Genomic DNA, 14,085 nt, shown 5'->3' on the forward strand with positions numbered 1-14,085 from the left:
TGATCTTTCTCATTTAATTCTTGAGCCAACATAATCTTCTAAGGATGTAGTGTTAAAGCGGCATGCAGAATTCTCCTCAAACTCAAACCTTGATATCCGTAGTGCCATAGCATGCTTAAATTGGCAACACTTAGTCCAGTGAAGACACCACATAACTGGTTTTTTCTTTTGATAAACATATTTTGAAGAACAATTTCTGTTTTGAATGACGATCATTGATTATTTCATTGTTTTAAATGATTATGTGGTTTTCCTGTTGGCCAGTGGACTTTTTCTGGAATATAATCAAGTTTTGTTTTGTGATGATGTTTAATTATTTTTTTTATTTTTTAATTGATGATATCACTGAAGAAACTTGAAGCTTATGTGTGTGATACGGAAATTTAATTTTTAGTATATGAAAAATGCCGTGCCTGACTAGATTTCGAACCCAGAATCTCCAAATGAAAGGTTGAGATGCTTCCAGTCTGCCACAGAGGTCGACGGAATGGCAGAGTTATTACTTTTATTATTTCTAAATATAATTTAAGGACTAGAAATTTACATTAAAACTGTTTTTATGACATTATTAACCAAATTTGTTAGAAAAAAAGTTTTTTTTTATTATGTTAAAATGCTATTTTAAAAATATATACTATTTAGTAATGTTTTCCTGTCACTTTTGCAAACTTCTTCAGTGACACAAAATATAAAAATAAGTTAAATATCTGTTATAAGCTAAAATAAATTTGGTTCCATTTTTTAAAAGAGATCAATGGTTATATACAACCTTTAGTATTAATCATCATGGAATTCATAAGTAGAGAATAGTTTTGTTGCTAGGATGTGTGTATAAGATGTGTAGTGAAAAAATGATACTGTTGATTTACAAGTTTTGATATGTATTTTTTGTTCATGAGATATTTTCATATATATGTATATTTTAGGATGCATGCTTGTATTCTTTGATGTTTTTATATTTATACAAATTTTTAGACAGTAGTATTTTAAAAATGTTTTAAAGTTCATAACATAATGCATTTATAAATTTGTATACTTGTGACTTTGGAAGTTTTAGAGCAGATTTATTTTAGAAAATATGTTTCAGCTTTTTTTATATTTAAATTTTTTTAGTGTTTTCTCTTACTTTTGATTACCACATTTGTGTAACTAATCCAATTTAAATATTACTGCACTATCTATTTTTTATAATACATTTTATTGTATAAGTAATGTACTGTAAACTAAAGCTACACTGATTAATGTTTCTGCTTTTAATTCAGTTTCATTTCCTAATTCACTGCTAAGTCAAAGTTTTCTTCCTCTTAATTTCTTTTAAAATTTAATTTATGTTTACAGGTCTGGAACAAAGTATATCTTGGCGTCCTTCTGGAAATCTCATTGCATTGACCCAAAAGTTACCAAATAAGCATGTTGTGAGCTTCATGGAGAAGAATGGTTTACTTCACGGGAATTTTGTTTTGCCACCTGATGTGGAGGTAATTATTTGTTCGTTTGTGTGTGTTACTTTAATTTGATTGAATTAAACTGCAAGTAGGACTGATTTTCTTATCATCTATTAGGAAGTAGTATTTATACCAGGTTATTTTACAATAGAAATTACCACATTAATATTTAGCACTATCTGTCCTATCTTTTATACCACTAGGTCAGTGAAACACATGGGTTCAAAAATTGCTACTCAGATTTGGTTTCTCTGTTCATTAAACAGTAGTCCCTATTGTAAACAGAATTAAGGTATTATCTATAGGGATGATTGCTGATTGTATTTCATTGGTTTGAAGTGTTGATGTGTAACAGTATATTTGGCTCTGTGAAGAAGGCAATAGAAACTATTTGACTGTTTAATATCTTTGGCATTGTATGCTTATTTGACAACAGGTATGCTGTTTTAGTAAGAGATTTGGCTCCTAAGAGGTTGCTGACATTCATTGTGATTATACCTCTGAACAGATATCAGGATTGGCAGTTAATTGGTAGTAAATTGAATCTGTTAGATGATTTCTAATGACTGTTGGGAAGAGTTTTTTTTTATTAATTTCCTCATATACCTATGTACACTTCTGAGCGGTGGTGAAAAAAATAATAACTCAGTTAATCGTTTTAGCCAGTGACCAAGAAAGAAGAACAAGGAAAGTTATTACTTTTCTTGCTTGAAATGTTTAAACTAAGAGACCATTTCATATTCTTCAACATTATTTTTTGTATTGTAATATTGCAAGTCTCTTGACTAAATTGCATTTTGTAAGAGCTATATGGATCTTATTAATAAAATAGACAAAATAGGCTGGATGTTTCTTAGGTATTTCATTTATCAGATTCAGACAAACTGTTGATAAAAGATTCGGAAACTTGTATTTTTTCATTACCTTCATAGGTAGATGAAGGCATAAGTACTCAAAATCACTGTAACATTATCTTACTTTCTTATTACAAGATCTAGATTTTTTATGCGTTAACTATTGACGTTAAATAATTTTTTTTTAATACATTTTAACTGAGTTGGAGAAATTTTTCTGGGAAAATTTCATCATTTTGTGAACTAGTATATTCTAAATTAAGAGCATGTTACATTTTATTGGGTCATTTTTATATAGAGATTTTTTTTTAGAGTTGTTAAACCACAATATTATAGGTAGCTGCATTAGTTGGCTTGCAAGGATTTCAGTTATCTTGACATATTTTTTTTTATGTTAAGTGTTTTTATCTCATTTCTCCACCACATGTTTGGGTAGCTTTAATGATAAGCTGAGTCATTCACTGCCTAGTTAGGATAAAGTAATTTTAAGACTGAGTGTTTAGATTAGATAGTTTTAAAGAAAGAAATGAAGATAATTTTAATGAAAGCGAAAGGAATGGTTTCATCTATTTGTAGAGGTAGTGTTAGTTAATAAATTTTCTTATTACTCCAGCCTTTTTAAATTTTCTATTGATTACATTGAAAATAATTCGTAGTGATTTACAAAATTTAATTAACAAATTCAAATTTAGATATTATGCTAACTGTTGAGATACTGCTAAACAGATAATTTTCATATACTATTTGATATACAGTGTTTTTTTCTGAACACAATTCCTATAAATTCATTAACTGTGTTATTACATTGTATTTGAACTTGCTGACTTACAAATTTTACAGTTTGTCTTCTGAATTTGAATTCTTGGATTGTTAAGAGTTTTTATTTTTTCATACTATCAGCTAGAATTAACAATATTTTTATAAAAATTTATCAAGAAGAAATATCTTACGAATTATCAAAATGTTATATACCAAAATATTTTCCTGTGTATTGTTAAAATCATTTTTAACATAGTTAAAAAATTCAGGATCCTGCATTATTTTGAAACTATTCATAATCAAAATGTTAAATTAACATTATGCTTTTGTTGTTGTTGCATTATGTTTTAAAAAATAAAAATGAATAGCTAAACTCTGAAACAATGAAACACAGATTTATTTGAACTAAAATCTAACTTAATAGATTTTCTAAAATTAACGTTCATCTACTTTTATAAAATCTTCCCCTTTTTAATAGTAAAAATCTATCTACTTTTGCAGAAGAGGGAATCTAATCTAATAACTAACATTTTAATAATCTTTTTTTAAGGTTAAAGAACTCTGCTGGAATATAGATTCTACGATATTATGTGTTGTATGTCCAAATAAGCTATTATTTTATACTATGAGCAATTACCACTGGTATCTTAAACAGCAGCTTGATCTCTCCTCGTCTCCTGTGTTGTCTGTCAAGTGGGATCATAATGCTGCTAACATGATTCATATATTTCAGTTAAATGGAACATATTCAGTTTATCAATGGTTATGGAATGTTTGCCGTACACCATCTTTGGTGGATAATGATGGTGCATTGGTTGCTGTTATTGATGGATGTAAGTAGTATTCTATTTTTTAATTACTTACTTTTTCGTCACATATTTTGATGTATGTACAGTAGCTTTTATTCATAATAGAAGTGTTTATTTTTTTTAAGAAATGAATTTTATGGAAAAAGATTTACTATTTTATGATTGACTTTATATATAGTAGTATCAGGTAATTAGGTTTTATATTCTAAAAAGTAAATCCTATACTTCAAGAAAAAACATATAAGTAGATTATTGAAAACACTCAAAACTAGAATCCATTACTACCAAAATATAAATTAACACTACTGCTGCTACTGCCACCTCAATAATGAAATTTCATAATCTCTTCTCTTGTAACTGCTTGAGTATTTTATTAGGGAAAGGAATCAGTTGAGTAAAATGGATTATTAATTTCAAAATAATAATTACAGTGTTGACTAAATTAGTTTTAAGTAGTAAATTGTCCAGTTATAGTATTTCTAAAATATTTTCTGTTTTTTTTTTAATCTAGCCTCATTCATGTGTTCTTTCCTAATAACTTTAAACATTTGAATTACTAACATAATGTCACTGTACTCATTGCAGATTTAACCCTAATTCTTTGTATTGATTACGTTATCTTCATTCTAATTCTTCATTTTCATGCATTTTTTATTATGTAAACTTTATCAAGGCTATAGGACTTAAATTTGTTGCTGTTGATTTCATTGAAATGTTTTTGTACTTGGAAATTTGTGTTTATTTTCCCTAATGTTATCAGCGTAGATTTTTTTAAAGTATTACGAGGTTTTTTTCAAGGTCCGATCGGTCACGAAATTAAAACCACAGTGAAAATAAAAAATTTTTTATTTGTAACAAGTACTTACATAGTTACGCTATTTCTCTACACAGTTACCACTCCGATTTAGACATTTGTCGTAGCGTGGTACCAAATTTCCAATACCCTCGTCATAGAACAGAGCCGCCTGTGTTTTCAAACATGTTTCTACGCTGGTCTCAAGCTCAATATCTGTGCGAAAATGTTGTCCTCTTTGTGAAAAAGCCACAATTCAGAATAAGCGAAGAGGAATGTTGTCATCAAGCATTGTCTTTTTCCATCACATGCTCGCCCACACACTGCAGCTGTAACAAAGAAGCTTCTGCAGTGTTTTCATTGGGAAGTGTTTGTTCACCCATCATACAGCCCGGACCTGGCTCCATCCGATTTTCACCTTTTTGCTCACATGAAACGTTGGGTAGGAGGACAACATTTTGGCACAGACATCGAGTTGCAGACCAGTGTAGAAACATGGCTGAAAATACATGTGGCTCCGTTCTATGATGAGGATATTGGAAAGTTGGTACCACGCTATGACAAATGTCTAAATCGGATTGGCGACTGTGTAGAGAAATAGTATAACTATGTAAGTACTTGTTACAAATAAAAAATGTTTTATTTTCACCTTGGTTTTAATTTCGTGACCGATTCGACCTTGAAAAAAAAATAACCCTCGTATATCTGTGTAAATATTTTTCAATTCTTTTTTACGCTGAATTTTGAAAATTGAGCAAAATATAAATAATGACAAGTCTAGTTTTTTATAAAAATCATGATTTGTGAAAAAAATCATTAAACCGAAACGACTGGTGAGTTATCTACCCATCATCATCATCCAATTCCATTAGATGTCACTGTTTTCCACTAGATAAGCTTTAAACAGAAATACTTAGAAGTATATGTGATGTTACTGTCTGATAGTATAGTTCTAATCTATTTAAATTTATTCACATACTGTAATTAATTTCATACTGTAATTGTACTGAACATAGAAATATCTCCTGACTACATCTTTCTATATAGAAGTATTTCTGTACAGTCTCTCTAAGTTTCTGCTAGGCTGCTTTTTTTTCTAACATGCATGTTCAGTAGTATTTACTTATTAACCTTGTACTGTATTATTATATATTTTATTAAGCATTTAATTTTGGACGGAAAAAATAGTAGCAATAAAGCATTTAAATTATTACATTTTTTGTAGGTAAGGTTTTGTTATCATCATTTAAAAGAAATATTATTCCACCTCCTATGAGTGACCATACTATACAGTTTAATGAACCAGTCAATGAAATTGTGTTTGCACCTGGTCATTTGGGTACTAATGGAGAAGGATCTAATTATTGCAGCCAGTAAGTATCATATATGAATAGGCTTTTTAAATTAATTAGTGTTAGAAAACACACATTTTAATCTTTAATTGATAGTATTTACCAGCATTTCTCAACCTGGGTGTTACAACCCCATGATGGTTTGTGCTGATATGAAAGGAGGATTCCAAAATTAGCTTACAACTTTACACGTAAACATGAAATCATTCTATGAAAAAAAATTAATTTATTATAATAATTTTACTTTACATTTATAACTACACATGTTAAAAAAAAAAAATTAATGAGATGGTTGCATTTATTTTTCATTTAAAATTTTCTCCATTTGTGGATCTATATTAGAAACATATAAAAGAAAACTGTTTTCAAGTGATAAAAGATGATTCCTATATTTATTTTTTAGCACAACCATAGAGGAAAAAAGGAAAATATTTTCAAGGATTCTGTGACTAAAAAATCTCCTTATTCACTTTGACGAGCAAGTCAAGTGTTTCTAAATCTTCAGATGTGAATTGTAGTTGTAACGGTTTATTTCAATGAGCTGGTCATGAATCTCAGCTCGTAACTTGGCAGCTGCAGCAACGTTTTCACTAAATGGATTCAGAACCCATCTCTTCGAGAAATCATTTTTTTTATCTTCCTTTAAGTACCCCACCAACTGAATTTTTAGCTCATACAGTGAATCGTCATGCCAAACTGTGGTGAATAATATTGTCTTCTTCATCCAGATTTTTCTCAATATAATCGGAAGTGAGTGGAAACATATCAAAATATTTGCTTTGAAGGCAAATAATCCAGATATCAAGCTTCTTAATGAAAGCATGAACTTAATCTGTTATTAATAAAATATGTTTTATCATGTCCTTGTAAATTCACATTCAAGTTGTTTAAATGCGAAAATTCATCAGCTAAGTAAGCTGACATCAACATATACTCATTATTCTGTAAAACCAATGAGAATAGCATTTGTTTATCCTGAAAAAAATATTATTAATTCATCTTGTAATTCCAGTAACTGGATAACACTTTCCTCTGGAATAACATTTGACTTCTGTACAGAAAAGAAGAGATTCCCCCCCCCCCATTTTATCACATAGTTCAGCTAATTGGTATATTCTGTAATGGTTAAAATTGCATAAAATTAAAATTATCCATTTTTACAACTTTACAAAAAAGTTTTTTGAGATTTTCCGACATATTTTTTATGGCAAGAGTCAAAAAACTGAAGGAAGTAGTGCATCCATTTTGCCGTGTGTATAAGATGATCTTTTAATTTTTAAAAAAATCCATTGTTCTTTCTGTTATTGCCTTTCTACAATCACTGCATAGTACAATACATGTTGTCCAATATATGTTATTGTTTTTAGAAGCTTTGTAAAAAAAAAAAAAAACATAAAAAAGACATTGTTCTGTTGCTTGACCAGGTATTGGTTTGCAAAACAACGTATTTTCTTTGATTAATTTGTCCCTATCGCATTCATATCTCACAAAACATAAAAACTGAGAAATGTTTACCACATCTGTTGATATATCAAATTGAATACTAAAATTCATTTGAACTCGTTGCCGAATTATCTGATTGTGAACATTGGTAGCATGTCATCAATTCACCTGATACTTTGTCATTAAAAAGCTGAGTTTTTATTTTTATTTTTTTTTTTCACCCATTAAAACACTGGCCATATCAATTGCAGCAGGCCATATGAGGTTTCCTGAGATTGTATGGGGGTTTTGACTTCTTAGCTATTCTTACTGCTACAAGATAAGATGCTTCAACTGTATTGTCAGTATGGCATGATTTACAATTAGAAGCTTGTTGATTTATCAAAGTATGTAATTTTTTTTTTAATTCCAAGGGTTACCTTTTATTAACCGGTTGTTTAGCTTCCAAGTGTGGATTTAATTATGATGGTTTCATCACGGTTTCATCAAAGAGAACTTAAAGCAAAAAACACTGTGGCGGCTTTCCATCAAATTAGATAAAACCATAATTTAAATAACTGACATTGTACAATCTTGTTCTTTTACCAGTTGTTTAACTAGATATAGATGGCTCACTTTGGTTTTTGACAAATGTATTCTTTTTTCATAAGAATCTAATTGAAAAAAAAACATTTACACCATTTGACCGCACATTATAAAACTAAAACTTCAGTAATTATTATTTTTAATGAAATTATGCTTTTGAAAACTTAAATAAAGGCACTAGGTGCCCACTTTGCATTCAAAAGTAAACTGATGTTCTGCAATCCCTTATGCCTGTTTTATACTGCTGAGAGCATGACGTGTTCAAACATTCATATGCATGTTCGAACATGATGCTCTCACAGTGAATATTATAAAAGCAGACCAAATTACAAGAAGCACGTACACATTAAATAGGAACCTGTAAATTGCTCATATTAGCAGACTTCATACATGCATGTTCATACCTGTTGCTATCAACGCAGCTAAATAGTTTTAAATAGATTTCATTGGGTTGGGTTGAGGATCGTAAAATATTCATCATATTTTTTTTTTTTTACTTTTTGGGGATTGTGGAGCTAAAAAGGTTGAGAATCACTGGTTTTTACTATAGTATAATCATATAAGTAATTTAAATTGTTTTAATACTACTGTTGTATCGCACACATACGTGCATGTATATGTATGTGTTTGTGCACACACACATACACCCACAGATAGGGAAAGAACATAGTACAGCACACATGCTTGCATGTTATTTACAGATATATAATTACACACTACAAAGTCTGAGAAAGTTGTGAATTCAAAGGGTGTATGACAAGGTCTGTCGATACTTACTCAACAGTCTAATCATTAATGAAGGATAATAATTTGAAGTGTTTGTTGTCTGTTGGTTTTCCATTCTAATTGTACATTGTAAGAAGGATGAAAAAATCGGGCTAACAAATTGCTGTAACCTTTTGTTATATGAGGTTACTAGATTTCATTAATAAAGAGACCTAAGGACTAGTAAAATAAAGAGATCCAGTTAGAAATACAAACCAGAAATTAATTTTGTTTAAGGGAGAATTCATTTAAATTGAGTAAATATTTGCTCTGCAAATGTATATTTTACACAAAATTTATTTAATATAATATGATTAATTTTCATTGTAATGTTTTATTTTGTGGTTTAGATGAATTTTATGTAATTTTCTTCTGCTTATGTTTTTTAAGCTCACATCATAAATACTATTTAGTACATATATAAATATTACAAGTAGGTACATAGAATTCTAAAGTATAGATTTTTTTAATGGTATGAAATTTTTCTTTTTTCTGCTAGATACAGAATGGAATGGAAAATTTACATATAAAGCAAATGTTATATAAAATTAATTAATTTTATTTGTATGGTTCCTATAAAAGCTTTTGCTTGCACAGTAATGATTAATAAAAAATGGCAAACCCTGAATTTGGAATCAAATGCATAAAAAAATTTATATATATTTTATTACTGTAATATTTTATTTTTTACTTAATTCATTTCATATGACTTTGTATCACATTTTTTACTGTGTTTTCAAAGTTTCAAAATTTTTCTTTTATACTGACAGAAGAAATTTCTTTTTAGTAAATTACTTTTACAATTTCAGATTTTTATAACTTGGAAAATTAAAATTTGTTAAATAGTTTTAATAAATATGTGAATTGAAAACATTTATTTAATATAATAATTGTTAATAAGTTTACCAAAAAAATAAATTATAAAAAAAGCTTGCAGTTAAATGAAAAGTACATACGAGTTATAATGATAGCGTTTTTTATCATTTTTTTTATTTTTTTATTTATTAAACACTTCGTTTCTTTTTCTAGGTCTACAGGATGTGATGTCAACAACTTTTTTGTTTATCTATATAACAAGACTCTTGTTTTGGTGACTGACACAGTCATTGAGCCAAAGATTTTGAGTGAGTAGCTTTATAATTAACGACTTATTCTTAATTTTTATTTGATGTTTTGTAGATTTTCTCCCATTTATCATTTATTTAAACAAATTACTGCATATTTCTTTTTACTTTCCTGTCTAGATAGTGTTATATCTCTAGAAGGGAAAGAATTGTAATTGGTCCAATTTGGTTTATACAGTTTTCACCGGATCGTGATGTTTTCACACTTAAGGAAACCAAAAACCAAATGGAAATTTTCCACATGTTCGTGTGTGTGTGTGTGTGTATATGTGTGTGTGTGTTTGTGTTTGGTGTTACCCTCTAAATCACCTTATATCGCCAGAACTACTGGACCGATTTTGACCAAACTTGGTCAGATTACTTCTATATATGAGGCATTGATGCCATTAAATTTTCAACTTAAAAGGTCAGGGGGATGATACTGTAGAGCAAGGTTGCCCTCAGTTTTCTAGACTTTGCTTAATTAAGGTCATATTTTTCTTAGGCACATTTGTTAACAATTAAATATAACAATATTTGCAAAAAATGTTTTTGCAAAATCACACCCCCACCCCAAAAAATGCCCTAATTATTGGATAATTGGACATACTGCATTAATAGTACCTAGTGTCACCACAAGGAGCATTAATGTAGCCCTGGTGTACAGTTGTTGCAGTCGTCTGCTACGCTGTGACATCACAGGTGAGCGGTAAAATTAAACAAATGAATATTTAAAGTGTAAAAAAGTAACTTGTCTGGCTCAAACTCATTCGCCCAGTTGACTCAGTACCTGGTGCATTAAGCCTTTCGGTTACACCTGTTTGCTGACTGCATAAGTGAAATTTGTTGTATGCAAGTTGTAAAATTATGTTATTTTAGTTTGTGCTGATCATTGCCACTACTACCACCACACCTGTGTGAATTAAATGTGGGATGCATGCACGCTTTAAGTTAGAATCATTGAATTAAATGAAAAAAATATTATTCTTACATAAAATTATAAATATTTTAAATTGTGTGTGTAAGCCATACATCAGAAACCCACAGTTGCACAACTTTCCTGGAAAGCGGCTTTAGCCACGTGATGGGAAAGTTGTATGATTGTATTTTCAGGTTTTTTTATTTTGCTGTGGCTTTTATAGACATTAGCCACTCTATACCAAAAATATAAATTAATCTGCCTTCAGTTAAATTCTGCTCATTGTTATTTCATTCTTAGTTATCTTAGGGAACAGGTTTATTAAACATTGTTTCCACTAATTTTACATTATTTTTTTATATTTCAGGTGTACTTTATTATCCTCAAAATTCAAAATACTCTTAACTCAGAATGTTGCAAAACTATTAGAAATGTCAGATTATGAAGTGAAACATATTAAATACACATATTAGCTTCTATAATACAAGTTTCAGAGATAATTAAATACATTTATGTTTTTAGTCTGGGTTATGATAAGTGTAGTATTTCCTAAACACAGTCATACCAAATAGTAGTTATTATTACTGCTTAGAATAATACTTCCTTACCTATTACACTATAGAAGTGGCAGATATTACCTAAGAAAAAAAAATTGAACAAGTAGATTAAACAACTATACAACTTTGAATTATTATTTATATTAATTTAAAGAGATAAAATTTTTTAAAAAATCCTGATTAATGGAAACAGATTTAGGCAATGATTTGCTTACTTCAGTTGGTTTCTTATTGAATCTCATTTGAATATGCAAAGAAGAGAATATGACCTAACCATTCCTGAAAATTGACGATTAAAAACAACTGTTAAAAAAATTATTTTGCTACTTAAAAAATGGGGAAGCCAAGAGTAGCCAATTATTCCTGTAAAAGAGAAGCTTCTGCAATAGATTTCTTTACCTTACTCATAACAGTTAATTATGAACATATTCATTTAAAATCTGTATTAGAATTGAACTAGTCATATATATATATATATATATATATATATATATATATATATATATTAACCAAACATAATTAAAATTGAACAAAGCAGCTTTTGTTGTAAACTATATTTCTTATTCCAAATGTTTAGGCAATTTGAGATTTAATCACTTTTTTTAATATTGTAATTTTAAATCAAAAATATATTAACGTTTTTCAGCGTTTCAATTTTCAGCATCAAGTCAAATTACATTCTATCAGAGTAGATACATGGTGTAAGCAAATGACATTTACAGAAATATCCAAATTTTAATTTTGTTACCATCTAATCATTTGATCAGAAGGTATTTTAAATTGAAACTTCTTTGCAGCAGTTCTTTGCATTTTCTTCTGGACCTTTTTTCAAACCCTCCCTGCTTAGTACCCTGAGTGCTTCTTTTTTTTTGGAAGTTTTCAAGCTTTCTAATGTTCTTAAGTCTATTAACTTCCCTGGTACCAGTTTGAAGATTCTAGTGTGCCTAAAAGGCACTATATTTCAAAAATTGTTTGGTCATTTTTATGAAAATGATATATATATATATATATATATAGATATCATTTTGAGACACAATATATATATAATAGTGCCCCAAAATGAACTGACTTTTTAATTTTTTTAATAAAACTCATTTTTTATCCGATAATTGATAATATTTTTTGCTTTATTAGAAAGTAGTGACATGAAGGTTATGTATGATACAAAACATCTCACAAATGAGCACCCCAGCCTTGGCTGCACCTGTTCACTCTTTTGACAACGTTTTCCAAAACGTGTTGACGTAATTGCTGGGAAATATTTGCAGTGTTGTGTCAAATTACACCTTTGAGATCCTCAATTGTTTGTGTTTATTAATGTATTTTTTATCCTTAGCCCCAAAGAAAAGTTTCAGCAGTGTCAAGTCACATGATCTTTGTGGCTAATTCACATCAGCTCACTGTGAGATAACATGGCCATTAAATTTTTCTTGCAGTTACTGCATAGTTTCATTGGCAGTGTGGCATGTTGTCTCGTCGTGCTGAAACCATATCATTAATTTTAGGCCATAAAAAATTTAAAATTATCTCATGATGTTGAACTCTATTGACAATATTGGCATGTCTTTTTTCATTTTCAAAAAAGTAAGGTCCATTCAGTCCCCCAGTCCAAAACCTGCATCAAACTGTGACTCGTCAAGGATGTATAGGAAGTCTTTCAATCTTTTTTGGATTTTCCAATCTTTAAATTCAACACGTTTTGCTTATTGACAAAAGTCAGTAAGAAAAAAATCTACCTCGCACTAAAGATGATTTTTTTCAAAAACACTGTATCAACTCGTTCTGTTATTTTTATAATTTCTACGCGTTGTTCAAGTGTGAACTTTTCCATAATTTCACCTCATTGTTTACTGATACTGGAAATACGATATAAAAATCTTTACTTTGGGTTTAACCACAAAAAAATGGTGGCAAATTAAAAATATCAGTTCATTTCGGGACACCCTTTATTGCAGAAAATATAAACCACCAAAAAGTAATTAGATATATAAAAAACTTAACCACCAAAATACTGTAACTCACTGCCATCAGTAATGGCAGTGGAGTTGTGTTATTAAAAATTTGGTGGTTTGTTTGTTTTCTAAATTTTTAAGTTTTTATTTATTTATTTATTTTTTTGTTTGTTTGTATGATCTAATTATAGAATTGTGTACCAACTAATGGGGTGAGATCCCATATAAGTCGATTATTGGTAATAATTTTTTTAGGTTTTTCTGTTATTGTGTTTCAATGATTAAGTTGGTATTTTTTTAATTGAATTTTTTGAAAAGTTGTTAATTTTTTATGAATTATCAACATATTGATAAATCATCAATATGTTGAATTATTTGAATCTTCAAAAAATTATATATATATATATATATATATATATATAAGATTACCTTCCACAATAACATAATTTATGTCAACAAATTTTATTTTGTATGATGTATAAAATTATTTTGGTAAGTACATCATGTGTTATACACTTCTTTTGTATTATCTGAATTCAATTAAAATTTAATGCTATTTTGGTTACATAGATGAATACACTGTTGAAAAACTTGAAGTTGATTGCCTGCATCACTTTAACTGGATTAATCCAGAAACATTGCTCTGTTGTGGTATCAAGTCTGGAGGCCAGTATTATCTTTGTGAGCTAAATTTGGAATCTGATAAAATAACTGCCAAGTAAGTACAATTGATAAATATATATATGAAT

General features: G+C 29.0%; 1 protein-coding gene across 1 annotated transcript in view; it reads left to right on the forward strand.

The window, feature by feature from the left end:
• The window catches only part of LOC142321818 (elongator complex protein 1-like), a 101,319-nt gene that overhangs the window by 27,440 nt on the left and 59,794 nt on the right, over window positions 1–14,085 (forward strand). Inside the window, exons 2-6 of the mRNA XM_075360245.1 lie at window positions 1,339–1,478; window positions 3,609–3,891; window positions 5,886–6,033; window positions 9,835–9,929; window positions 13,907–14,054. Coding sequence (XP_075216360.1) covers window positions 1,339–1,478; window positions 3,609–3,891; window positions 5,886–6,033; window positions 9,835–9,929; window positions 13,907–14,054 — 814 coding nt within the window. The remainder of the gene's footprint in view (window positions 1–1,338; window positions 1,479–3,608; window positions 3,892–5,885; window positions 6,034–9,834; window positions 9,930–13,906; window positions 14,055–14,085) is intronic.

This window comes from Lycorma delicatula, chromosome 1 (assembly GCF_047948215.1).
Source record: "Lycorma delicatula isolate Av1 chromosome 1, ASM4794821v1, whole genome shotgun sequence".
In the NCBI taxonomy this organism is placed as follows: Eukaryota; Metazoa; Arthropoda; class Insecta; order Hemiptera; family Fulgoridae; genus Lycorma; species Lycorma delicatula.